Genomic DNA, 27,957 nt, shown 5'->3' on the forward strand with positions numbered 1-27,957 from the left:
TTGAAATACTTGATAATTTTCGAGATGTACGCCTTTGCTAAGGAATTATGCTCTCTCCCATGACAAGGTATAAAATTGTTAATTATTGTGGTTTTATGATGGAGAAAAAATATATCGGAAGGCTTTATTAAGTTGTGTTCGAAGTTCTTTTGAATAAAGCGTATGTAATAAAGTATTGCACTCGTTCATAATATCGAGTCACATAAATTTCCCTTACTGTTTTATTTATGACAGTTTTATAATGTTAATAATTATGAGGTACGTGGGTGTATTTTTATGAGACAATTGTTCGCGCTGTATCTAAAAAACAGTTATAAAATATAATACTTTTAATAGCCCTTCGTTGAGAGACAATTTATATAAAACCACCTCTCCATCGATCAGTAATGATACAATCTTATAGAAATATTACACCACAAGTAAATATTGGTTCGGTATTTATTTTCAACAACGATCAAACGGTATTAATTCAACTTCATGAGACTGATCCTACTCATATCGACAGCTGTGAGGATATGTGATACAAAATAAAAATGTGTGCTTGTACTAGAGTACACACGTAAGAAGTGAAACTTAGGGATAAGAAAAAGTTGGCGCGTAACGCAAAAATGTCACGCCTACGGCGTAACGCAAAAATGTCACGCCTACAGCGTAACGCTAAAATGTTACACTAAATTTTTGTCCAACCCCGATAAAGAAGTTTCACTTCAAAAATGTGTGCGTGTACTAGTGTACACACGTAAGAAGTGAAACTTCTTTATGACTTTATTTTTCAAAAAATAATTTACTATATGCAACTTTACAGAAATACGTCGAATCACGCGTGGTAGGGATAAGAAAAAGATGGCGCATAACGGAAAAATGTCAATTGTCACGCGTAAAGAAAAAAGTTACACTAAATTTTTTTCCAACCCCGTTACAGAAGTTTCACTTCAAAAACTATCTGACAATTTGCTTCGCTACTGATATTCTCAAAACATTTATGTAAATACTGTTCCATAGCTGAAAAGTCATAACACAAACAAGTCAGCCACCTGGTAGATAGTTAGCTACATTATTAATAAATCAATCACGGTTATATAACAACACATTGCATCAAATTGCAGCGAAAGGTATGTAATAAGTGATTTAATAGCGTTGTTGCTACGTCCCCAATCTGTCCTTAAAATCGATGATCACAATATGCCGGAATGTGTTTTTGCCTTTTGGTCGTGTGTGGTCGTCGTCACGATCCCGGCGGCTAGTAAATGAGATAATTGATAGTGGCGTTTTGGAACACGTTCGTTAAGTGTTATGTTTGCAAAAAAAGTATAATTACCCCCTGTAATTTGGTGATGCCTGATGTTGGTTTTAAAGGTAGTTTTAAAATAAATATTGTGCTAATAATGTTAATAATAATGCTCTGCCCTATTCCTCTCCTCTAACTAATTTCCTTCCGTATTCTGGTTGTCTGGAAGAAATCGCTATTTAGCGATAAGACCGCCATTTGTTTTAATTTATAATTAGATTAAGTTCATATTTAAGTTATCTAAGAGCAATAAAGGATAAAAAAAAATACTGAATACTGACTGTATTCTTAATGTAAAAAATATTTTTATTTTCTGTAAATGTAGCTGTACTAAAACGGGTCATTGTTAATTATTTCTTTTTATGAATGGAATATAATGATTATTATTATAACACATGAAATCAACGACCGTATCGTGACTGTACTAATTAATTTACTTCACGTGTTTTCACAAAGCTACGGAAAATTCCTAAATTATAATAGCGGACACAATAACAGTGAAGCATTGTTGGTCTTAGCTAATATGCATGTATAGGTACTATATAATATGAATGTGTGTTTTGCAACCTGTCTCGAGTGGTAAATTTTAGTGTTCATACATGAGTAGTTAGGGTCAGCGTTTATACAAATTATTACGTACAAGTTGGATATGTGTCATTATTATTTACGACAATCAACCTGTTTGTTAATAATATACAATGTAAGAAAAAATAGATGATAGAAGCAAAAATGTAAATAAAAATTACGTATCGCAGAATACGGCTTTAACCCATTTGGCACCGTGAAGGACCATGAATATCATAAAGGCATCGCTGCTTCATTAGAAAATTTAATAATTCAATACACATTATTGAGATTTCAACAATCTTATCAGGTGGACGAGGATTTTTGACCCCAATTGTTTGATTTGACCTTTTGTTCACTTGCAAAATATAAATTAAATTAATGCCAAAAACAATTGTTACCGATAAAATGAGCTGCTCGAACCACGTCGATCGATATTTCCAATGTTTAAAGCAATAATAAACATGACTAAAGCAATTTATCTGGTAGGGCGGTGTACTTAAAGTGGGTGCCCTTAATACTCGGGTCTTGCGAAACACCTTAACTGGCTTGGCAACAACGATAATGGTCTATGATATGAAGCGGGTGACAGTATTGGATTGCGTTTTCGTGGCTTTTGTGTTCGCTTGCGACAGGTCTGTAGGCTGTAGCTTTGGAAGCTGGAGCTTACGGGGTTATAGGCTACATTGTACGAAATGTGAGAAATGTAACATGTGTAATAACGTTGTCTCTGTTACGAAAATGGATTGAAGAAATCGTATAAATATTCTTCTTATAATAAAAGAAATCGTCAAATGTCTTGCAAAGCGTACCTCGAGAATAACTCGAGCATTTTTTTAACGTTTTTATTGAAGGAAGGATCTTATGGAGAGAAATCACGAAAAAGGGATAATAGAGCAGAACAACGCTTAATGGGTCAGCTAGTAAAAAATAGTAGTCGTAATTTACATCGTTTAGTAAGGAAGCATCATAAGATGATATCAGTTTACTTCTCTTGCCAATAAAAGGCTCTCGGGAATTACCGTAGACTTACAACTTTTTATGAATAATTGAAAAGTGTATATTGCTCTACTGAACTTGGTTTTACTTTCACTTCGTTGAGAAACAATTTTCCGTTTAAAGTTATTTATATAGAATCGCTGAGAAACTAAGTGAGGGAGATATAATCCAAACTACCTGATGGCTATTAGTTCTTATTAGTACCTATAGATGTTGTTTGACTACTGTTCTAAGTTTAGAACAAAATATTAACATTTCGGTTTTACATATTAACAGGATAATTTTAAACGATTTTATATGAAATATATGTTTTTATATAAATTGATGAGGTATAGATAAGAATTGATTAGCTACCGCTCCGCCGCGGCCGCCCGCCACAATACCGTTTAAGGAAAGGCTGTATTTGCAACTCACTTTGCATTTGTAGCTTTCACGGGTGAAATAGTTAATTCACACTCGGTCCAGTAGTGTTTGAGTTCATCCAAATAGACCACATATCGTAAATTGTTGTTATTAATGGACATAAATAAAATGATCCATTAACTACGTATAAAATTCGTATATTTACATTATATCCATAATAATCATAACGGCAAAATCGCACTTGACCTCACGCCCAACCGAACAACGCTAAAAGCCGCACGCTCTAGTTGCATCCGAAATAGTCGAGCGGATGTGACGTCACGCGGTAGTAAAGAGGATGTGTCCCAATTATTGCTTATCGATAGAGCGGTTATCATTGCGATACTAATCGATGTATTGTGTTCGTTTGTTTATTAGTCATTGAACAGATGGGATCCTTTCGATTGACTATTAGCATACTTTGAGCTCAATTTGAAAATTATGGTCATTAGTGCTAGCCTAATTGAAGGTATAAGTAAATTGGAGTACCTACTCGTCCTAAATTTTTAACGGTGATAAAAATAAATTTAATTTTGCTAATAAAAATAAATTATTAAGAGCTTTTTGCATTAGAACTTTAGTAATAAATAACAATAATCTGAATTATTCATAATTCATATTGCTCCAGTTTATAATTTAACCAACTTCTACCGAAGTTATCTAAATATCTGCAGACCAATACATTAAAAAGTTATTATACAATATCAATGATATAAGTATCGATAACACAATTGGATATCCGCTTAGTATATATGGAAGATAATTGTAATTTTAATTGTTTATTCGTACTCTAATCGATTCTCTTTACTCGTTTATCTTGACGCGGATCTGGCGTCATTACGTATAATGGGATTCTGATTATGCACCTCGATGATCTAGAAATAATCTTCGTATTATATATAAACACTAGCTTTCCACCTGCGGATTCGCCCGCGTTTTCAATGAAAAACCCCGTATAGTTCCCGTTCCCGTGGGATTTCTGGGATAAAACCTATCTTATGTGTTAATCCAAGTTACCCTCTAAATGGGTGCTAAATTTCATTGTAATCGGTCAGTAGTATTTGCGTGAAAGAGTAACAAACATACATCCATCCTCACAATCTTTCGCATTTATAATATTAGTAGGATTAAATTGCTACTTTTTTGTGAATATTTATTTACAAGTTTATTTAGCCGTTTTTTCCGAGAATGTAAACAGGAATTCAATAGATATGTATTTGTACGTAATGTTGGACTCATCAATTAATTGGTGATGTAAAAAGTGCATTATTGCGATTTTTTTATACGGGTTCCTACATCCTTAAAGCAATATTAACCAACCAACCAAACAACAACTTCTTTGGTTATGACATTTTGGTTGTAAATAGATAAGCCTTAGATAAGCAGTATCCTCTAGTATTAAAAAACTCGAAACAATTATTATTTGCATTTCGCTTTCATATTTGTGTTATCATGTAGGTAATTAAGTGTCTGAAAAATGGTTGCCAGGATAGATTATATCAGTTATGAACACTAGATTGTATTTGTGAAGACTCAAAATTCGATCACGACATTACAAAAAATTGTAATTCAAAAGCTTTATCGGTTCAAAATAATTTTGCCGTGAAAATAAAATGCTCAAATATTTATTAAAAAATGTACTTCATAAACAAATAAATGGAACATTGTTTGCGTGTGTGTGCGACTAATTTGCTTTGCGAATTTACCCGTACCTTTTGTAGTGTTGATATTGGATGCATTTAACCTTTTTATAACCAAGCGATGGTAAACAATATTGTATTATAGACAAACTTTGTAGTAAGATTTAAAAGCGAATGTTTTTAATGTGTTTACGAGAACTTTGTATTCGAGTTGAATGGTTCAACTTTTAGCCTTTTTTTTTCGACCAAAATTACACATTATTTAGTTTTATCATGGACGAATATAATATATATTCGGTTAAGTTTATATTCGTCCATGGTTTTATGACCTGTTGCTCTGAAATGTTGTTTACTTAAATAATCTTTGTTTCTTCCACAGAGAACTTGGCGCCGTCAGAGCTGAAGAAGCTGAGGAACAAACAGAGGAAAGCCAAACGTAAAGCTGAACAGGAAAGCGCGCTGGCCGCGCAAGTACAAGTGAGTGCAGTGATTGTTTAATATTTTCAGCGTTGAAAAAATTAAGAGTGCTAAGAAAGTAATGCCTAACGTTATATTCTATGATAGATACGATGATCCGTGCAAGGCCTTTTAAAATATGTAGAAATTAGAACCCACTAACTTTATCCATACATTCACTAATTTCACTTTTCACAAATTATTATTGGAACCTTAACAATAACGTAAATCTTTTATTTGTTTGATAAACATTTTTTATCTTTGGTAACTGATGCTACCAGATAGGTATTTACAAAGCTTGATTTCACTGAAGAAATAAACTGTACACCACACTTCTAGGACCATCATATCGTCGTATTTTCTTTCAACATTGTAACATTTGAATAAATTACGCCTACATTTCCATACAAAAACTAATTATTCGAACGAAATTTCAGGTAAAGAGGGAGCAGCATCACAAGGCCCGGCGGGAGCAAGAGCAGGGCGACCCCGAGGCGCCGCAGCTTGACGAGCTGGTGCCGGACAAGTTGGCTAGGGTACGTGGAAATATAATAGAAAAGTATTGAAATAAAGTAGTTATTTGGGAATGAAAACAATTAATATAAAAATAAGATTGATCATAATTTTATTACAAACTAGCTGCTCCGCGCGGTTTCACCTCCGTGGCTCCATGAAGCGTTGGTCGTAGTGTGATGATACAAAGCCTATAACCTTCCTCGATAAATGGGCTATCTAACAGCGAAATAATTTTTCAAATCGGACGAGTAGTTCCCGAGATTAGCGCGTTCAAACAAACAAACTCTTCAGCTTTATAATATTAAGTATTGATTACAATAGTAGCCTTGTCTTACGATATTAATGTATCGATTTGTCTAATCGCGTGTATGAATATTGACTAAAATTACAACTAAAACCTATTTAACAAACAGTTATGCCCGATTTCACCAATAACCCCTAAACAGTCTCCTAAGTAAGGGTTCCTTAGTTTAAGGGACCCTTCAAATCACTACCAAACCTAACGATTTAGGTGACACTTATCTGTCGGTGAAAGCAAATTTTACGTTATCGGTATCGGTATCCCCTAAATTGACTTAGGTGACACTTAAATTTTACGGGTTGTTGGTGAAAACGGGCATTAGAGAATATATTGTAGTGTACTCGTTGCTGTAAACAATCTCTTTTGATACTACTAGCGCCATCTATGATTTCGTGCGGTAACCAATATGAGCTTTGAGCGTATTATAGCAGATAGAATACATGGAATATAAACAATATACATACCTACATTTTACTTTTATACTGATAGTAGGGTAAATAATAATTTATTTAGGGCCGATTTTTCAATCCTTGGTTAAAATTTATCCGTCCAATAAATTATTACACGAACATTTTAAAATGTCACCTGTAAACTGTCAAATACGGAATTACAAAACATTTTTGAAATGGTAGTTTAATATATTATTTGATGAATAAGTTTTAACCAAGGATTGAAAAATCAGCCCTTTTTTGTACATGAAGTAAATCAAAAACAAGGAAAATTTTTATTGGGCAATCATTATAGCGAAAAAAATGGACAAATAAATTTATTTCATTTCATTTCATTCAAAATCAAAAATCAAAATTGTTTATTTGGAACACAACAACACATTACAAAAACTTTATGCACGATGGCACCCATAAAAGCTTAAATAAGCTGCGGCACAGGTGCCAACGCCCGCCTCCAAACATTAGTAGTTCCACTAATCAAATTTTAACATTCATATCTCCAAAACAGAAACACAAAGTAATGATAAAAGTAAGTAAGACGATTTACTTATACAAAATTAAAAAGACAAAAATGTGCAGGTATGTGTTTGTGATAGAGTGTGTGAATGTTATGTGTGTGAGTATGCGAGAGTGAGATTATGTGAGTTTGTGAGGTTGAGTGAGAAATGTAGAAGTTTAGATGGTGGTTTTAATAATTAGTTCAGTTTCATCATACGAGAGGGATAGAAGCCAATTTAGGAGTATGGTTTTTAGCTTATAATGACAGAGTGGGTAAATATTGAGGACTTGATTAATTTTATTGTAAAATTAATCAAGTCCTCAATATTTATTCATTTCATTTATTAGTTCACACCTTCCAATTATCAAATAGAAAGTTGTTGAAATTACCACTTAATTTACCCATGATAATTCTTTTAAAATTAGACACATTCACTGTGTTATTACTTAAATTAGTGAACACAACATACATCATTTAATAGTCATGTTTTATATAAATTTGCAGGCAGAGGATCCGTTAGAGCAAGCTATAAAGTTCCTGTTGCCGCTGCGGCAGCTCGCGTCAGATAGAATAGACACACATTTAATGGCCTTCGAAATTTATTATAGGAAAGGTATGTCTATCTAGGTTCCAACTTCGGTAGTACAGAATAGAAATAATTTTTTATTTGACACCGTACCACAGACTGCTCGAGCAGTCATCGACCCCACCGCTCGAGAAGTTCGTGTACGTCGCTCAGCCGTTAACTGCTCGAGCAGTCCGTGTACGGCAGGGCTTACTACAGTCCTTAATCACATTCAAAATTGTTTTAAGAAGTTTTATTATGATTTTATTAGAACGTTGAATAATTATAATATCATAAGATAAGAATTTTGTACCTACACGTTGTATCTAATATTTATTAATAAAAAATTAACAAAAAATACGTATACTAACGCAATTCTAATATTTATAAAAAAATAATTGTTCACACAAAATTACCCAATTCCAGAGAAACCGCTCCTAATGCTGCAGAGCATAAAGCGCGCGTGGAAGCTGGACAGCGCGCACGAGCACCTGCACGACTGCCTCATACGCTTCAAGTGCTGGCTCGATGCCAACATGGCGGCGCTCAACGCGAACGTCGTAGCCGTCATATCGGCTGAGATGGAACCGGTGAGACTTGAATTTAGAATGAGTAGATTTGAAATTTTTTAGAATTTCGAATGTGCAGTTTTGAATTTTTTGAAATTATGGTTTACGGTTCTCAGTTTCGAATTAAGGGCATACAGTTTTTAACTATTTGAAATGAACCGTTGTGTCTATGGTTTTCACTTTTGAATATGGATCGCGTAGTTTAGAACTTTTTTAAATTATTGTGTCTGGTTTTTCTGTTCCTAATTTCGAATGTGTATGATTTTTTTTTTAATTTAGAAGGCATTGCATGCACAGTTTTGGATTTGCTATTATTGTGAGACAGATCCAGTGAGATAGACTGTGTATAGTTTATAGATTGATATTTTAATCGTGTTTTTAACGTGTTTTTCGTCGTATTGCAGATGTTCCGCGGGCGCAGCGCGCTCGCGATGGCGGAGGAGTTCATGGCGGGTGGGGGCGTGCAGTCGCAGGCCGGCGCGCTGTGGGGCGCGCGTGCGCTCACCCGCCTCGTGCCCGAGCGCGCCGCGACCGCGAGGCGCACCGCCACCGCGCTCGCCTCGCCCACCTGCACCATACAGGTACGTGCCTATACGTAGTACGTACAGTACGCGTCACGTAAAAAGAACGCTGGATGAAAGTGATGGGGTGTGTTTGCGCATGGATCGAATTTGCACGTAAGCTATGTGCCGATTATTTTATTTTTGAACTAGGCTCGCGAATCGTGGCTTCGCAAATACCTATTTGTTATTCTTATACCACCTCATAACACCAAATAGACCGATAAATCGCCAATGCGCAGCTTAACCGTCAGCGTTCTTTTTACTTGACGCGACCTGTACATGCGGTGCGTGCTGCGTGCAGGTACACACACGCACACGCACACGGTATGCGTGCAATATACAGTTGCGTACATGTGTGACGTTGGACGTGGGACGCCGGAGCCGTATAGATACGTGTGCACTCGCGCCACACCACCGCATAAGTAAATACGTAACTACACACCACACACACACACGCGCATTGGCACTAACTACAATTTTCACGTAGGTACGCACGCTACACAGGCGCCGCCTGCGCTATCCGTAATATATTATTTAACTATTTATTTTATTTACGAAAAACTAAATTTAGCAACTAACCTCCTACCCCTGACCAAGAGGCAATGCAAAAAACATGTAAAAAATTTCCTTTGTGGTTTGGACTACGAACACACGGAAAACTTCCTCAGACCATTAAAATAATTCCACAAACTCACTCAAGACATTCATCCTATCTCATTCACTCGCAGAAATTTATTCAACTAGCATATTGTATGTATTTTCGTAGTTAAGAATTTACCTCTGTATAAACTGTGTAAATAGACGTAAGCTGGAAGAGACTATTCTCCACAACACAGGGAATCCTAGTGTGGAGATTAGTGCATTGTATTATCTACCAAATGTTTATGTAATAATAAAGATTTTTGTATTTGTATTTTTTTGTATATACCACTGCAAATGTACGCGGTACAACGTCTACAAGTGCAATGACATACACCCACGTAATATGCACATACCCGCTCCGCTTAGGATAAGTAGATATACGTAGTGACTAGTGACATGCTCACGTACTTAATATCATGAAACCTGAACTATACAACATTTACACATAATAAAAGCCGCATATAACTCAAACTTACACATAAATGTAACAATCAGAGATCTACGCCATAATATACATGCGTTTGGACCTGCAAATAATAAAGTATACGTCCACATTCACATAATTTTATTTCTAAAGTAATTTAAAAAATTCCAAGTCTACTTTATTAAAAAACGAAACACATCTATTCCAGGGCTGCGTGGAAGTACTAGAGAGTCTAAGAAACGGCGACTTCGGGCCGTGCGACAAAGAAATAGAGGAGTACATAGAAGCTTGCCGGAAGAAGTTCCCATACGCGATCGCGTTCAAGCCCCCCTCCCCCCAGGAGCCCGACCACGTGGACGAAACCCCCCTACAGCCTAAGGAGATTAATATCAACAACTGAGGACTATGAGATACATCTGCAGTAATTTTATTCTTGAATCGGTGATTCTAAAACTTCAGGGTGACAACCCTGATACGGCCTTGCCATAGAACAAGAATTTTTAAAACGATAACATTGTGTTGTAATGGTGTTTGCGTCTGTTTTTAAATAAATTATAACGGAATCGTATTGTGGTTGGCAGATCGAATGTATTTTTAAATTGATTCTAATGGAAAATAATGTGCTGTGTTATTTGATTGTGTATGTCACTTGAAGAGAAATTAATTTTTTATAGAGTTTTGTGATTTGAATTGTGTAACTTGTTAGTTACAAAATTTTAATAAAATTGTCATGAAAAATAGGATTATGGCAAGGCCTACGATATACCTTTTTGGTATGATAAAGCAGAAATCGTTAATGAATAGAATAAAATTATTGGAGATGGTATCTCTGTTCGAATAACGAACAAGCTGAATAAATTTCTCAAAACACCAAAAAGTTTTTAATGAATTTTCTCTTAATCCCAGATAAAGTAAATTAATAGCAAATATTATCGTAAGGCAGACATGATCAAACATTGGTTTTGGGGTGTGCAGTGTCACAAAGGATAAATGAAAGATGTGTGTTTAGTTTTCAGCGATAAAGGGTTTTCATTATCTGCGGCTTATTTACAACGGGAACTACCGATTGGCTACGGGTAGGTGATCTGTTACAAGCAAATTTCATTTCTCATTTCATCGTTAGAATTTACATGTTGCAATTGAAATGTTCCTTGTATTTAGTTTTAAGATTTTCGCTTCCCAACCTTCTTGTTGAATCTGTAGCTATTTTACCTTCCCTCATGTAGCTTTCGCGTAATTTTTCAGTTTTTTGTTCTTATAATTAATATTCGTTGACGTTTCTTTAAATTCGTTAAGCTGTGTGGCCTCAAGTGTTCAACAATATTCAACTTATAAATAAGATAATTGTATTTAAATCGCTGGGTTTTAATGTATAAATATAATGTGTGAAAAGTAAGTTTTTAGACCTCACGCAATAATTATAACTGAATCGAGGTTCGCTTTGTAAATAAAATATTACTTTTAAGTTTTTACTGTAATATACAGTTAGTTCGATACATTTGTCGACTCGTTTATTGACTGCTGTAAGGACATAATATTATAGAAATTGGACGGACTCTATTTAACACTTTTATATTAATGAAAAATGGAAGACATGCCTTCAGTATTTTTCTTTTAGATTTCAATTTTACATGCTAATTCTGTGTTTAGGTAAATGAGAACAAACACATTCATAAGAAAAATATTTCTTTAATAGTTTTGATAGAAAAATTAAGATTATCTGTGTAATGTCTAAATATATTATCTGCTCATTTGAAATTTGGTTTTCAAATTTTAGCACCATTTTAACACCTCTGATCACATAAAATATGTTTTCAAAACTATAATATTGATGCTCGAATAATATTTGGACAATAAACAATGATATTATGATACTGCAATATTATCAGAATTGTAATCACAAAATAATATAGAACAAAGTGGTTTATTTTACACAATTTATACATAATAACATAATGTTAGTCAATATCGGTTACAACTTGTCTTATACACGATTAGATATTTTAAATTTCAAATTATGATTCTTATACTCATAGGAAATATTTAACATGATTATTTGTTATAAGGGTGCCTATTCACAATACAAGAACTCATATAAAAATAAATAGATTTCATAGCTTTGAGCTAATTTTGTTGTTTTTGTTGAAATATAATCTGTTGAAAGGCACTCTTACCTAAAAATATCACAACATTTGACATAGCTTTTCGTGTTTCAAACTGAACATTTGTCTTCCTGGCATCAGAACGGCGATTTTAAAATATTTCGGTATACATTGTATCCTAATTTTAATTTTCCTTTATATTTTTCAATCCAAAACACCATCCTGTTCTGCTCAGGGACTTTCGCGTAAAATGTTGTGTTACGGTCTTGTTGTTTTCCAATTATTGGAGTATTTTGTACCCCGTCGTCTTGTACATAAAGTAATAAAATTTTATTTTACAAAATTATTTCTGTTTTATTTAAAAACAATGTCATACTTATTACATTAAATTATGTCTTATTATTATTAAGTAATCGATTGTATATTTCTTTATACTAATTGTATAATTCTATCCTAAATAATTTTATTATGATGGCGCCTCATTGATGTTGGTAAACCTGATTTCTATTTTATCGTTTTTTGGTTTGTATTGCCTGAAAAAAGAACAGTTTAATTAAAATATCTTCTGATACATAATTCTTAAATTAATAATTATAATGTTATAATTAGTTATCTAAGAATTGGTTCAGATATCTTAATTTCAATCATAAAAAAAAGATAACAGAAGAGCATCAAATGTCATTTCATTGTAAATATTGTTCCTAGAACAATGAAAATATAAAATTCAAATGTATTTCTTTTCCAAAAATTATTAAATAGAGAACTAAAATATTTTAGATATTTGAAGATTGAAATTCTTCATATTTGATATTTCTTTAAATATCAGATTTGGCCCCAAACAGTAAAATCCAAGTGATATTTTTATTGAAAAGTTCTAGTCTACATTTTACTTGATAAAAAAAACAGGATTTTTGAACAAAAAATTAAGCTCCAATATTACATAAAATCTTTACCCACCAATATTTAACACCCACAGCATCAAACATAATCTTTGATGCAGCATACTTAGGTTTATCCCAGCCCTTATGTGACAGATAAACAACTTCACTAATACCAGACTGTATTATTATTTTAGCACACTCGTTACAAGGGAAGAGACCTACATATATGGTACAGTCTTTGACATCGGCCGAGTTTTTGTTAAGTATTGCATTCATTTCTGCGTGGCATACTGTAATCAAAGTAATTATATGAAGTTTTTTACTTATTAAAATATTAATACAATACAAATTAGTAAGATTTCTGTGTAGATAAGCCAGATATTGAATTTTTTGTTTAGGTTTGTAGAAACTTTGTTACTAAATTTAACATGCTAAATTTATTATTTATTGTAAACTTACCATAAAGAGATTTACTATCTAAAGGTGATGGAGTGTTTTTTCCCCAAGGAAATTGATCATCACTACAGCCAATAGGCATTCCGTTATACCTGAACAATAAGTTAACAATTTTAATAAAAGGGATTAGTGCCTATTTACATTTAGTATGAAATATTTGTAAGGAAGGGCCAACTCCCCCTTTGAAGGTGGGTTACAGACACAAGTTTTAACTTTTAGAGTTTATGTCAGATTTTTACCATTTTTGGTAGTCAAGCGGGCAAATTATCAGTTTTGTAACCTAACCTACTGTTTGGGTTTGTCCAGTTCATATTTATAAATAATTGATAAATTAACACTTCATAACTCAACGCCCAATAAAGTACAGTTTAGCTATTTATTTAAAGTAAAAATAAAAAATATATACCCAATTCCGACAATTTTGTTTTCCTTATTAACTACACATGCGCCAACTTGGAAATGTGGATCCTTGCTACGCTTTGCCGCCAAAAATGCCATTGCCATGAAATATTCTGTCCACTCAATATAATCTTCTCGTTTTTGATCCATTTTACTTTCACCATTACTAAAATAAAGCGAAGTACTTTATTAATTGATCTGCTTAAATTTGTTAGATACGACTGAGGACTAATATATATTAAAGGGCTAATTTAACGAATAATAAATAGGTACCTTTTTATGGACATTTTTGAAGTTTTTTCAACAAGATCCATGATAAAGTTGCACTATTATTTATAATAAATGTATTAACTATTCATCAATGCTTTAATCATGAGCAAAAATTACTTCGCGGTATTTTTATGCGTTCCCTGTTCCCAGAGTTCTGGTACATCACGTTACGAATACAAACATGAAACAAATGTCAATTATTGTCAACTTGATGTCAATTGTCAACGACTACAGGCTACAGCTGATTTTGACATTAATAGCTCCGTTCGTAAATTAGTTTTCACCACGTTTTCACTTAGTTTATTTCGAGTAAATTTGTATATTTTAATTTCTTTAACGTAAACGCTTATAGTTAAATCAATAATGGAAGAAAGGATTTAATTAATTTCATTTGTTGGTTTGGCCTCAGCTTGCATTAACAAAACTCAATAAAAACTATAGGCTGACCATACGGTTTTTTTCGCTCACGACACATAATACAATATGTAGTAGCTAACGCTACATACTCACTGCTTCGTCCGCGAATTCAAAAAATTACCTGATTGTGATTACTAATTGTCATATTTTAAATATAGCGCCATCTATTGGTATTTATATTTAATACATTTCAGAGCCTTTCGTGGAATTGAAATATTTTACCGCGGGGCGCGGTTAAATCAATCCTCTTTCACTACCTAGACAGCTCCTATCTAAACGTTAAAGAAAGACAAGCAAATAGTTTTCTATATTCTAAACAACATCTGCAATAAATAATGAAATAAATGTTTTCTTAAAAAAGGCCACAAAAGTTCTGGATGGATCCCGCAGCAACCCTCCAGATTATTAAATTTTATCTAGACATTAAAAATTACAGTCGAATAGAGAAACTCCTTCGTTTTTGAGATCATCGATTAAAAATTTATAAATAGGTAATAATCGTAACTAGGTATGTTATTAAAGGAAGATTTTTTCTTTATTCGTTACGATTAAATTCAATAATACCTAGGTACCTATAAAAATAGGAAATTCACACTTTATCATTCGCATGGCACGCGTGAAATATGCTGTCTGCGCTGATCTTCTGTGAGGGTGTAGTACCTTCCGCGAAGCGTGTTAGACTCCCGTCAGAATATTTTCAGTTTTTACACAAATCTACAAAATATGTATCTATTAAAAATAAAAATTTCGAGATTTGTTAATTTGTTTCAATGATCTAAAATGGCTTTTGTTTTTAACAACAAAGAGTTTAAACAATAGGCAATATAAATTAAGTATAAAGTGCATTATTTACTTATGTTTCACAAGAAACTTTAATGCAAGGTTTCTAAACTTGATTTATACGTGCATAATTGTAGAACTGGTTATATAAATGTGCATAAAATATGTTAACATTGACAAATCCTTGAAATTGCTTACAACAAGTTAACTCTAGATACAACCTACATATACTTTTTTGGTCTACATTTTGAGTGCTGTATCATTCAAGATGATCTAGTGGATTATGGATAATATAAGTTTACTATATAATTAATAATTATTCTAGCCAAATTGATAGATGTACATTTTTTATTCCAAATAATTAAAAACAAAGTTTAAAAGTTTCACTTTAAAACGATTAAGGTTTGAAAATAATTATATTTCAACTTGAGTGCAAAAAAATTAATTAATAAAATAATATTATCAATAATAATTGCACTGATTTAGATGAATTCCACAAATTGACTAGCTGCGCTCCGCGGTTTCACCCGCGGCATTGCTCCGCTCCTCAACAGGAGAAGACCAAAGTCTTGGCGTGATTATATTCAAATGGGCTATCTAACACCAAAATATTTTTTTAAATAGGTCCAGTAGTTCCTGAGATTAGCGCGTTCAAACAAACAAACTCTTCAGCTTTATAATATTCGTATTATTAGATTTAAAGTGTGCAACATTATTAGTAGGTAGTTTAAAAAATCCAAAGTAAAAATAAATAATAAAATCACATAAAGATCCCATAGTAGTAGTTTATATGAAAAGCTTGTTTGCTAAAATTTGGAATATGAAAAAGCTCCTATGCACTATGCCATAGCTATGTAATTATATGAACACAATAAATCATTTGAATTATTTATGATTTATAATGAGTACAATATGTGGAGTACATCGAGCTATTAATACAGCCAGTATCAAAGGAGGTTGTATGTTATCTAAACGCATTTGTTTATTACTCCCGCAAATTACCGTGATAGGACGAAGTCGTCTTTTAACAGTAGAACTAAATGATTAATTCATGATAAACGTGCAACTAGCCTGACAGCCTTATGTAATCTAAACCACAAAATACGAACAAGGATCGAGTAATCAAATTCGGCCTTTTGTGGAGTGGCACGAATTTTTATTAATTGTATTTTCAAACGCGCGTCTGTAGCACTCGCATGGGTGCACACAGGGGACGGAAGAAAAATAAATAAATAAATCTAGTGTTTATTCAGTGTAAACATTAAGGATACATTTTTTTTGTTTTCCGAAAACGCGCCAAAAATTTGCACAGATAAATAATGAATAATTTAAATATTATTGCTAATAGATTCCTTGGCTACGTTCAGTCCAGTGGATCATGGAACCCTTGGATTCGATGGGTTTTGCGATTTCTCGCACTATCCCAGGCCATCTCACCGGCTGGTTGGCCAAGTTCCTACAATTTAAGAGGTTTGTACTAGACTTATGTTTTATTATTTGGTAAATTGAAGCATGAATTTTCTAACCTGGCATAAAATATATGCCAATAAACGAGTTTGCAAACTGTGGCAATTACTCGTGTAATTACTGTTGTAAACAAGTGTTTTTTTTTTAATTTTCTAGACTATAATCGATCATCAATTTCGCATTTCTATTTCAATCTTAATTTTTTGATTAAAAATAATCTTATCAAATAACTTTCAAATTATTTTTATTGCTGTAAGATTTTCTACTTAAGTAATGTGGTTTTAGGGGTTAATGTCTTTTCCTATCTGCAATTAAACATAAATTTGTCAATGTTTTTAGCAATGGGCCTTTTTTTAAACATTAATATTTATGGGATAAAAACCACGTTTATTATTATTGAAATCATTGCGTATAATTTTTATGCAACGCGATGATAAAGGACATTTATTTATATTTTCTTACAATTATTGAATTAACTAGCTGTTGCCTGCGGTTTCACACGCGTGGTATCCGGGCAAAAAGTAGCCTTTGTGCTAATCTAGTCTAATTTATTTTTATAAAAAATCCATACAATTTTCATAAATTATTTAAAGGAAGTAGGATTTTTCGAAAAATTATTTTATTCTACAAGTGCAACTTTAAAAAAAATATGTTTATACGGCTCCACCGATCGTGATAAATATCGTCATCGTTTTTTCGAAAGATATATTTAGAGTCACTTTTTATTAGGATTATATTTTTATGTATACTCTAGGATGCATTTAAAAAAAAATTAGTTTGTGTGTAGCAGTGGGATTAAACTCCAAGAGTTAGTTAAATTTTTCGAGGTTTAGGTACTGAATAATCTTACAGATGTTATTTCTGTTTAAATTATTTAAGATTTCGAAATGTCCAAGTTCGATAGGATTATTTGGGCTCAAGGATTACACGATCAGAAGGGCATCCACACTTCGACCGCGAATTTAAATATAATAAACGCTTGTTTATATAAATCGTCCTTAAATGGTAACTTGAAATTGTTTTTTTATAATTTTTTTTAAAATTAAGGTAATTTTTTCTCTTTGGTTGACAAAATATACTTATGTGTTATGTTTTGGATTTATAATCTTAATTAGCAATTGGTCTTATTAATTGTTACACCATTAGGAAAATTCTTGCGATATTGGAAAATATTGGAATACCTTTAGAAAATTTAAACGACTTTTCAATAAATAAAACTTCTTTCATTACGAAAAGATAAACAAAATATTCCCATAAACTAGGGCCATTTCATATGGTCGCGGAAGAATTCTAACCAATACCCGCGGCCCCATCATTAAAGCGGCTCGACGGAACACAGTGGGGTTTTAGTCGGTAAGAATCCGACATAACCCACGGCTCCGGGGGCCGTGGGTATCTTTGGAAGATTTCCCCACTATAAAAAAGGGCCATTTCATATTGTCGTATTGAAAATAATTAGAAGTATGATACAATTTTATTTGCAAATGTACAACATATTATGTTTTTGATTTCTAAGGTGTTGTTTCTTTCATTTTCAAATATATTAGGAAAAAATTTAGCTTGTTCTAAAACATCCAATTTGGGACATTCTGTACAAACAGGCCTTTCAGGTTAATTTAAATGCCATTTAAATACTTTAGCCACGCATGTATTTGAGGCCTAATTACTATAAAGGAACGGATATGATTAAAAGTAATGCCTTCACACAAGAATGCGAAAATAGCGTAAACTAGGTAGTTACGCGTATGTTTAATTCAAATTTTCAGACTAAATACTTTAGCAATTTATTGATTAAGAACTTTTACAGATTTGAAAAAAAACCTCTTCAGCTTTATAATATTAGTATAGATTATCGAAGACATACATACAGGTGTTACTAATTGTAGTTCGTAATTTTTTTTCCGAAATTATTGCTAGTTAAGTGCTTCTAAGTAAAAAAAAAATTTATGATTCCGTTCTATTACAACCTAAAATAATGAAATTTTGTAGATTTATCCATACTAGTACTAATATTATAAAATTATAAATGCGAAAGTAACTCTGTCTGTCTGTCTGTTACTCAATCACGCCTTAACTACTGAACCAATTTGCATGAAATTTGGTATAGAGATATTTTGATACCCGAGAACATTGCCGTCTTTACCATAGGGGCACAGGGGGCCAGTGCCCAGGGCCCCCCATCGTCTGGGGGCCCCCCTGGACTCCTCCAGTCAGTCCTACATCTCCATGTAGGACTGACAATTTTTTTCACATAAATCTCAAAATATTTTATTAAAAAGCAATACACTTTTCTCGTTGCCAGAACGTCAGATCATTTTCAGATTTATTCGAATCAAAACATCTATGTAAAATAATTCGAGTGATTCGAACACCATTATAATTAACTTATCAGACATTTACTCGAATTATTTATTTACTTATTAACGTAAAATAATATATTTTTACTTGAATTATTTTGGGAAATATGAAAATTAATGACAAGTCTAAGTTTACAAAATAGCATACAAGGGCGTTGTGACAAAACTTTAATCTCTGGGCCTCTAGACAATTTGCAGAAACGCTAGAGAATAGAATCCGCTATTGATACTAATTGATATTATAAGCTTATGACGTTTTGCTAATGTTTCGGTCACACTACCAAGGACAACGACGACCACGACCAAAATTCCCATCCAACCGAAATTTGTTAAAATTATTAAAAACACAATCTCAACTAATCTTAATATTACAAAGCTGAAGAGTTTGTTTTTTGTTTGAAAGCGCTAATCTCGGGAACTAGGTACTGGTGCGATTTGAAAAATTATTTCGGTGCTAAATAGCCCACTTCTTTGGCAAGATTATAAGATACCAAAATCGTTGAATTACTCCATGACGTTACGGTATTGTTATGATGCGACCTTGAAATTTTACTGTCAACGCGCCTAAAGAAGTTTCACTTCAAAAATAAATTAAAATTTCCCAACCTTCCGTTACTAGGAAAATTTTTTTTCCTAAAAGTCAATCCATACTAATATTATAAATGCGAAAGTAACTCTGTCTGTCTGCCTGTCTGTTACTCAATCACGCCTTAACTACTGAACCAATTTGCATGAAATTTGGTATAGAGATATTTTGATACCCGAGAAAGGACATAGGCTACTTTTTATCCCGGGACATAGGATAGGTTTTATCCCGGAAATCCCACGGGAACGGGAACTATGCGGGTTTTTCTTTGACTGCGCGGGCGAAGCCGCGGGCGGAAAGCTAGTTGGTAATATATAGGTTTTTCGTGATTTTTACCGAAACGGTAAGTTTTATCATATAACCACTTTTCCTCAAATTGTAGATCATAAAATTATCTATACAAAAGAATCAATACATTATTTTCCTAAGATGTAGCTTCCTACCATTTTCTAAGATATAACGATTTATAAACTCATCCCATCCTTATAATATGCACACGTTTCTCAAAACACTTCACACCTAAATGATTTTATCATAAAACTTATAGTTTCAGTATTAATCGCGAAATCACCTATTCTTTTTTTCAAATTCAAATTCAAGTTCAAGTTTGTAGTTTTAAAGGTCCTAGAATTTGGTGAACTCTGTTCACACCGGACCATTTCTATACGAATAGATGACAAGCGTTTTGACTTTTGCCATTTGTCTAGGCCTTGAATAAATTATGTCAATAACGCACGCAATAATTTTGATCAATATGAAACGGCTACGAATGAAAAAATCCAGACGCTAATTAAAAAGATAAATTTGAAAAAGAGAAAGGTAATTTGAAAAAGTAATTCTTAAAATATTTCTTAATTAAATTTAATTTAAGTCAACTTTGGAGCGCCATTACAGCAGCAGCGCAGCGTTTCAAATGAATTATATAAAAAAAAAACAAGGAAAAAAAGTTTCCTCAAAAGACCATATATAATACAAAATTGGTCAGAACTAACTTTTTTGTAAAATGTATTTAAAAAATGGAGCAAAAATTTTACATAGAAATTTTCTCGTTTCTTCATATATAATTGTGGGAAAATTTTTGTATACCTATCAAAGTTTGATTTCTTTATGTTTGAAAGGGCCCCCAATTCTTGAGTGCCCAAGGGCCCCGGCATAGTCTAAGACGGCCCTGCCCGAGAAAGGACATAGGATAGGTTTTATCCCGGAAATCCCACGGGAAAAGGAACTAGGGGAAGGAGGCCTAAAGTGGGCACAGAGCCTAAAGCGGGCACTCAGTATAGTATCGGAATTTTAAATAACGGCGCGCGCGCGACGCGTGAGCACGATCCCCAAACCCCTAGCCCACCTCGCGGTAGTCGTTCGATTCGCTTGCGAGCACGCATTTACAAGCTGCAACAAATAAATGTTTTTCGATGATTTTTGAAAAATATTGCAAGGTACCATGTAATATGTGTTCTTTTTATTTTGGTATTTACAATCCTTTAACCAAATTTTGTAAGTTATTAAGTGGCTATCTGGCCGTATTTTAGTTACATAAAAATCCACGTGTCTAAAAATTTTGATGTTAGAATTTCGTCTGAACCTTTCATATGTCGAAAAAGGCAAAGCGGGCAGGGTAAAGCGGGCACGCGCCCGCTTTGCCCCGTCCGCTAAAATTCACTTAGATTCTTTCTTTCATTCATTACACACACATACATTCTTTTGTTAATTTGCTTTTTCCTTTCATATGGTTAGTAAATATAAGCGTAAAACTTCACAAGCCTCATGGCAACGCTCAACTATGCAGCAAGCAATGCGAGAAGTGCAAGAGTTAGGAAAACCTGTCAAAAAAGTAGCAACTAAATATGGGATTCCAAGAACGACATTGCAAAGACATCTTAAATCGTTCGTGTAATGAGCTTGGTAGGTTAACTACTGTCTTTTCTACGGAACAAGATATGGAGCTTTTGGAATACGTGGACTCTTTATTTTACGGGCTGTCTAAACAAGAATTTATGGAACTTGTATACTTACCTATTAGGTACATTATTTTAGGAATTATTTTGTTTAAATACTTGTCGTTCAAATGTTATGCCGACCTTTATAATTTGTTTCATCATTAATGACAATTATTATAAATTTATTTTTAATTTTGTAATGAGACTATATGAGACTTTTATTTTTTTAAGTTCCTTTGTTTCATATATAAATTTAAAAATAATTGTGTGACTGTTTGAAATACATAAACTTATAAATATTTTTGTCTTTTACTCTATTTATTATATATATTATTTGTGGCTGTATATTTTGAAATCTGCTGTTTAAATCCAGGCCTGCCCGCTTTACCCAACTACTGCCCGTTTTGCCCTAAACGAAAGCCCGCTTTAGGCCACCCCTTCGGGCAAAGCAGGCAATCGTAGGCTTTTAGTAATCTGTTAATAATTATTATATACTTTAACTTTTGACAAATTTAACCTCTTAGCATTCAAAAGTATTTAGTAATGGAACTTTTTGCAAAAAAATAAATGGTTTAACTTCTTTTCAAACTTCATTTTTTTTAATTTTCCGGTAAGGTGCCCCCTTTGGGCCCACTTCCCCTATGCGGGTTTTTCTTTGACTGCGCGGGCGATGCCGCGGGTGGAAAGCTACATAAACCCATAAGTGTAGCGTATAGTTAATAAACAAAATACATAATATAACAAATTACAAAATGTAATTAAAAATGAAAGGTGGTCCGGATGTCTGTATACAGACATCCATAGATAGGGATGTGGAAGTGGATCCTAATCATGCCCGTAGTGTACTAAAATTCTAAAAATTCATTGAATTTGTGTCTAAACATTACATATTTTTATTTTTAAGTAAGTTCTGTTTTTAACCGGTTTTTTCCGACCCATGTCATAAATAAATCATAAATAAATACTTTAGTAAGAAATTAAACTAAAAATAACCGATATGATAAAATCTTATCAAAGAAAAAAAAATCAAAACCAAATCGATGCATAATTTGTTAATTAACAGTGTAGTTCAGTGTCAAAGTCGTTATTGCGTAAACGTTCTTGATATTAACCCATTTGTGTGGAATTTATATATTATTTAGCAGGTCAAGGACTTCGTAACATGGTCAAAACAAACAAATATAATATTTTATATAGTTCTCTTGTCTTGACCGTGATGGAATTATAAAAGTTTAAAACTTTCTTTTATAATGCTCTTTCTTTTTAATGGCAATGACAATTAATCATTAAGTTAGAGTTAGATACACCTTGTTATCGAACCATACAAATTAGAAAAAAAAACTGTAAAGGCGGCATTAACCTATTTTATTTATCACGTTAGGCTTTAGTTCCCAAGTAATGAAAATCTTTTACGTACCTTACAAGAAACTTGAAGTTATGCCTATGTATTTAAAAGTAGCTACAAAATTATTCCTTAGCTAAAAAATGATCATTTTATAATTAGACCTAAAACACTAAATAACTAGGTTATCCGACTAAAAAGATAAAAGTTAATATACCATTGTAAGTGTACCCCTATTGTAATTTAATTTTTATCACGATGATAAATAAGGCCATGAACACATGAAAAGTCTTAATCAATTACTTTCGTATGTCAATTAATAGGGTAAGAAATATCCATTAAAATATATAAATAAAATAAATAAGGAAAACATTTCGTAAAATATTCCGAAAACGTTGTTTTATGCATTTGTGTATTACAGTTTCTATTCTTAAAGTCATAAAGTTATTTACGATTTATTTTTGATAAAAATCAACAACAATAATAATTAAAAAAAGACGGGTTGCACTCCGGGAGTGCCGGCAGAAGTGAAAACTTGATTATTAACGTTGAGCATATTTGATATCCATCCGTCTGGCTTTTTCGATCAGGTCACATGTCTTGACGCGTTTAAGATTTTATACCCAACTCCGCTAAAGAAGTTTTCACTTCAAAATATCAAAAACGTCAGAATTACTAAGAAGCAACAAATTTCATGCATATATTAATATCCATAAGACGGAAGCATACTTACTGAATATGAATATACTACATAATATTATATCATCTATGTGCAGCTTTGTTGGCTCTCAGAATTAAAACATTTTTAGCAAAGCTTTTTAATTTAGCACCAATAAACTCTTTAAAACTTTGAGCAAATTTATTATAAAAGCCACTTTGTCTCGTCAATGAAATTTTTATTTTAGTCTGCCTGTAGGTAACTTCTACGATAAGTTTGCATGTTGTAAATATAGTTTAAGCACTATAATATCCGTAGATATAATAATTATTATCTATACTAATTTTATAAAGCGGAAGAGTTTGTTTGTTTGTTTGAACGCGCTAATCTAAGGAACTACTGGTCCGATTTGAAAAATTCTTTTGGTGTTAGATAGCCCATTTATCGAGGAAGGCAATAGGCATAATATATAATAGCTATCATCACGCTAAGACCAACAGGAACGGAGTAATTCGGGTGAAATCGACTGGCACAGCTAGTATATTATAAATGCTACAAAAATCTGGCTTGTCCGCCTGTCACTGTCTGTCTTACATCTTTAAAACTACGCAACGGATTAATGTTTCGGAAAATGGAAAATATTATATTTATGAGTAATAAGATATTATAATGCTGATGTCCCTCGGCCCCAATAAAACGACCGTGGCCAAGTTTTTAATTCCAAGTATAACTATTAGCATAATATCTATATCATAATATAAAATACATGGTATTATACTATTAGCCTATTAAATTACTCTACATATAATCTACTAATGAATAATTTGTCGTAGATCCTAATATAATTTTAATTGTTTTATTACAAGGTTTTAGATGCAATTTTCGCAATTTTTATCAAAACCTCCTTACCTAATTATGAAAATTTTATATAGCGTCTATAAATGAGCCTTATTTCAGTTTTATTTGTGAATGTATAACTAACCAAAGAAAATTCATAGATAATAATTAATAACATTAACCTAATTTTCCGGTCTATTTATTTTCATACTAATATATTGGTCATATGATAATGTTCGTTAATTGCATCCATTTTTGTGCGAATATTGATTGAAACATAAACCGGTTTTGATGTAATTCATTAGTATGACAATGACTGAAAAAATATAACACATAATATTATAAAGCCATATTAAATATTGCTGGGTTCTCTATATTAAATATTGCCTAGCACGACTTTGAACTGTCCCCCATTAAGTTGAAAATTCCTGCAACTTTGCAACATCCAAGGTCTTTTTTCTATCTATGTGGTGAAGTTCATCAAAATCGACTCAGTTGACAATTACTTAATTAAAATTAGCGTTACATTACTACTACACCAAAATACACAAAAAGTTGTGATAGATAATATTTTAAATTATAATCAATAATTCCTGTTTAAATAAAACCACTATTATCTGGTACAACGTCTTTTATTTATAAAAATTAAATAATATTATTCTAATGTCTGAATTAGAATTCTTTTTCTTCTTTAGCCTATGGAACCTACTGCCAAGAAAATAGCTGAATGAAAATCAAAGTCATAAAAACTAACACTTCTTTCTCCTTAATTATCTTCCAGATGGTGACACCTTCGACTTCATAGTGGTGGGGTCGGGGTCTGCGGGGGCGATAGTGGCGGCGCGGCTCAGTGAGGTCTACAACTGGCGAGTGCTGCTGTTGGAGGCTGGTGGGGACCCACCATTTGCTAGCGTGGTTAGTATACGTGATCATAAGATAAGCTGGACCATCGTCAACATTATCAGCCCATTATATTCCCACTGCTGGGACACTTAACTCTAACTATGGGAGTAGTATTTTGTTACGTGAGAAGCAAATTTTGTACGTACGCACATGATTCGTTTCCTTTAATTAAGTAGACGAAGAAGTATGGTAGGTAGGTATTTTTTCAAAATATATTCATACTTAATTACCAAAAATATATTATCTAAGTCTAGTAATAAAATTTTGGAAAATTCCGTCTGACCTTCATATTATATAAAAAAAGTAAAACAATAAAAATAAGGAAGTCAAAACATTAATTTACATCTACTTAGTTTTTATGATTATTTAAAACTGACTGTGCATATACCTTGTGTTTATAAATTTTAAATTAGGTATTAAAATTGTTATTTGTTCTTTCAGGTTCCCAGCTTATTTGCAATACTCGCACAGACAAAATATGACTGGAACTACAAGGGATACCTCGACCCGGGTGTCGGTCAATCACATCCAGGAGGATACATACCGATTACAAGGGGAAAGATGTTAGGGGGTAGTTCGTCTAATAATTATGAGATCTACGCCAGAGGTGTTCCAGAAGACTTCGAAGAATGGGCAAAAGTAGCACCAGGTTGGAATTGGGATTCTGCGCTATATTATTACAAAAAACTCGAAGGAATGACTGACCCTTCCGTTCTAGAGAACCCTAGAAATGCCTATCTTCATTCAACAACCGGACCTGTTGCTGTATCTAGACCTGATAGTAATTTATACTTTCAAAAAGTAGATGAAATAGTATTAAATTCATTCCAAGAACTAGGTGTTAAAAGAGTCTTAGAAAATAATGGACCCGATATATTCGGAATAGCACGACCACATTTTACTTTCGCAAATGGAAGGCGCTCTAGTACAGCTGAAGCTTATTTGAGACCGGCAAAAGACAGGAGTAATCTGTATGTTACGAAATTTGCCAGAGTTATTAAAGTTCTTATAGATCCACAAACATCCCGAGCCTATGGTGTCCGCGTTATTTTAAATTCTGGAGAAATTGTCAACGTAAATGCTATAAAAGAAGTTATAGTTTCAGCAGGATCGATCGATACACCGAAACTTTTAATGCTTTCTGGAGTCGGTCCACAAGAAGTACTGGAAAAATTCGATATTAACGTAATAGCCGATCTTCCTGTTGGCAAAAACTTGCAGGATCATTCGATTACTCCTATCGCATTTACAGGACGAAAAGGCCTGGGTACGGCTGTACAAAATGTACTTGTTGCTACTGAATTAGATGCTTATCCTACTCCGATACAATGTGGTTTTTTCAAACTCAATCAATCTTATTCAAATGATTATCAATATCGATATGATTATGAAAGAGAAAAGCCCCAATTTCAAATTTTCAATATCCACATGGGCGCGACATTGTCCCTTGGCGTGTACCACGGATGTACCACTATAACTAATTATGATGCCGGAATATGTGGACCACTGAGTAAAGCAAATATTAATCGAGAGATAGATCATACTCTACTTGTACATTTACATCCCTTATCTAGAGGGCAAGTTAGTTTAAGGAGCAGTAATCCATTAGACGATCCGTTGATTGAGATGGGTTATTTTAGGAATCCATTGGATATATACAAGGCAGTGGAAGGTATAAAGTATATGGCACGGTTAGCAGATACAACATTTTACAGAGAAGTAGGTGGTGAAATTATTAAATTTGACGTTAAAGGATGTGAAGGATTGGTATGGGGTTCGGATGAATATTGGCAGTGTTACGTGGTCAATACTGTTAGCTCTTTACTGCATCCTGTAGGAACCTGCCGCATGGGACCTGGGGGAGTGGTCGATGAGAGATTAAAAGTATACAATATAAACGGACTAAGAGTTGTTGATGCTTCCATTATGCCAGAAATATCGAGCGGGAATACTAACGCCCCTACAATGATGATTGGAGAAAAGGCAGCGGATATTATAAAAGAAGATTACGGAGTATTTAATCTTAATATCGACGAATACAATAACATTAATTAATGACGCTGTTTAATTGTATAATGTGAGGAGTAGCGTGTACCAAATTGTTAATAATTGTGCAAAATTGCGGGTAGCCTTTGATAACACTTTGTGTCAAACTGGAACAAGGCTGCTTATTTGTTGATAATAACTGTTATGTATTGTCCCAGGTAGGTAAAAAGTTACATAAGTATCGTATTTAGCGATCCGTAAATAACATACAATTATGTGTTTTATTGAGCTTGGCATTTTAATGAATTAATCGACGTTTGAAATGAGGGAATCTTTAGTGAGTCATAAGTTTAGTTTTTACTAAGAGGTGACATTTATTATATTAAAATTATGTATCTAGATTCTAGTAAAGTTTTGAAAAGAGTTCATGTACTTAAATACGGTCAGTAGTAGTGTGCCATGTTTTCTGTAGTGATAAGTTTTTTTTGTTTTAGATATTATTTTTCTTATTTGCCTTCTATTTTCTTTTGTTAAATTTGTGTCAACACACTTATATAACCTTAAACCCCAACGGGTTTAAGAAGGGTTTAAGGTTATAAGTATCAATTAAATTATTCACATCTGTATTGCGTTTTGAGCCACACCTTAATTTTAATTATAATACAATTATGTTTTGTTGTTAGATTTTAGTATAATGTTAGT

The 27,957-nt window shown here is 33.0% G+C and overlaps 3 protein-coding genes across 3 annotated transcripts in view; 2 read left to right on the top strand and 1 right to left on the bottom strand.

The window, feature by feature from the left end:
* LOC123701400 (N-alpha-acetyltransferase 15, NatA auxiliary subunit) overlaps positions 1 to 12,325 on the top strand; it is an 81,800-nt gene extending 69,475 nt beyond the window's left edge. Inside the window, exons 11-16 of the mRNA XM_045648857.1 lie at positions 5,273 to 5,370; positions 5,787 to 5,885; positions 7,619 to 7,727; positions 8,106 to 8,269; positions 8,653 to 8,829; positions 10,086 to 12,325. Coding sequence (XP_045504813.1) covers positions 5,273 to 5,370; positions 5,787 to 5,885; positions 7,619 to 7,727; positions 8,106 to 8,269; positions 8,653 to 8,829; positions 10,086 to 10,277 — 839 coding nt within the window. The 3' untranslated portion in view covers positions 10,278 to 12,325. The remainder of the gene's footprint in view (positions 1 to 5,272; positions 5,371 to 5,786; positions 5,886 to 7,618; positions 7,728 to 8,105; positions 8,270 to 8,652; positions 8,830 to 10,085) is intronic.
* Positions 11,551 to 14,123, bottom strand: LOC123701419 (deoxycytidylate deaminase). The gene is made up of 5 exons (XM_045648894.1): positions 13,989 to 14,123; positions 13,723 to 13,881; positions 13,320 to 13,408; positions 12,937 to 13,150; positions 11,551 to 12,512 (listed from the first exon to the last, which is right to left on the bottom strand). The coding sequence occupies exons 1-5, from the start codon at positions 14,027 to 14,029 to the stop codon at positions 12,446 to 12,448; spliced, it is 570 nt and encodes a 189-aa protein (XP_045504850.1). The 5' UTR covers positions 14,030 to 14,123; the 3' UTR covers positions 11,551 to 12,445.
* A 2,069-nt stretch (positions 14,124 to 16,192) lies between these two features.
* Positions 16,193 to 27,475, top strand: LOC123701403 (glucose dehydrogenase [FAD, quinone]-like). The gene is made up of 3 exons (XM_045648862.1): positions 16,193 to 16,652; positions 25,148 to 25,281; positions 25,711 to 27,475. The coding sequence occupies exons 1-3, from the start codon at positions 16,502 to 16,504 to the stop codon at positions 27,322 to 27,324; spliced, it is 1,899 nt and encodes a 632-aa protein (XP_045504818.1). The 5' UTR covers positions 16,193 to 16,501; the 3' UTR covers positions 27,325 to 27,475.
* The last annotated feature ends 482 nt before the right edge of the window (positions 27,476 to 27,957 follow it).

This window comes from Colias croceus, chromosome 21, assembly GCF_905220415.1.
Source record: "Colias croceus chromosome 21, ilColCroc2.1".
NCBI classification, from domain to species: domain Eukaryota; kingdom Metazoa; phylum Arthropoda; class Insecta; order Lepidoptera; family Pieridae; genus Colias; species Colias croceus.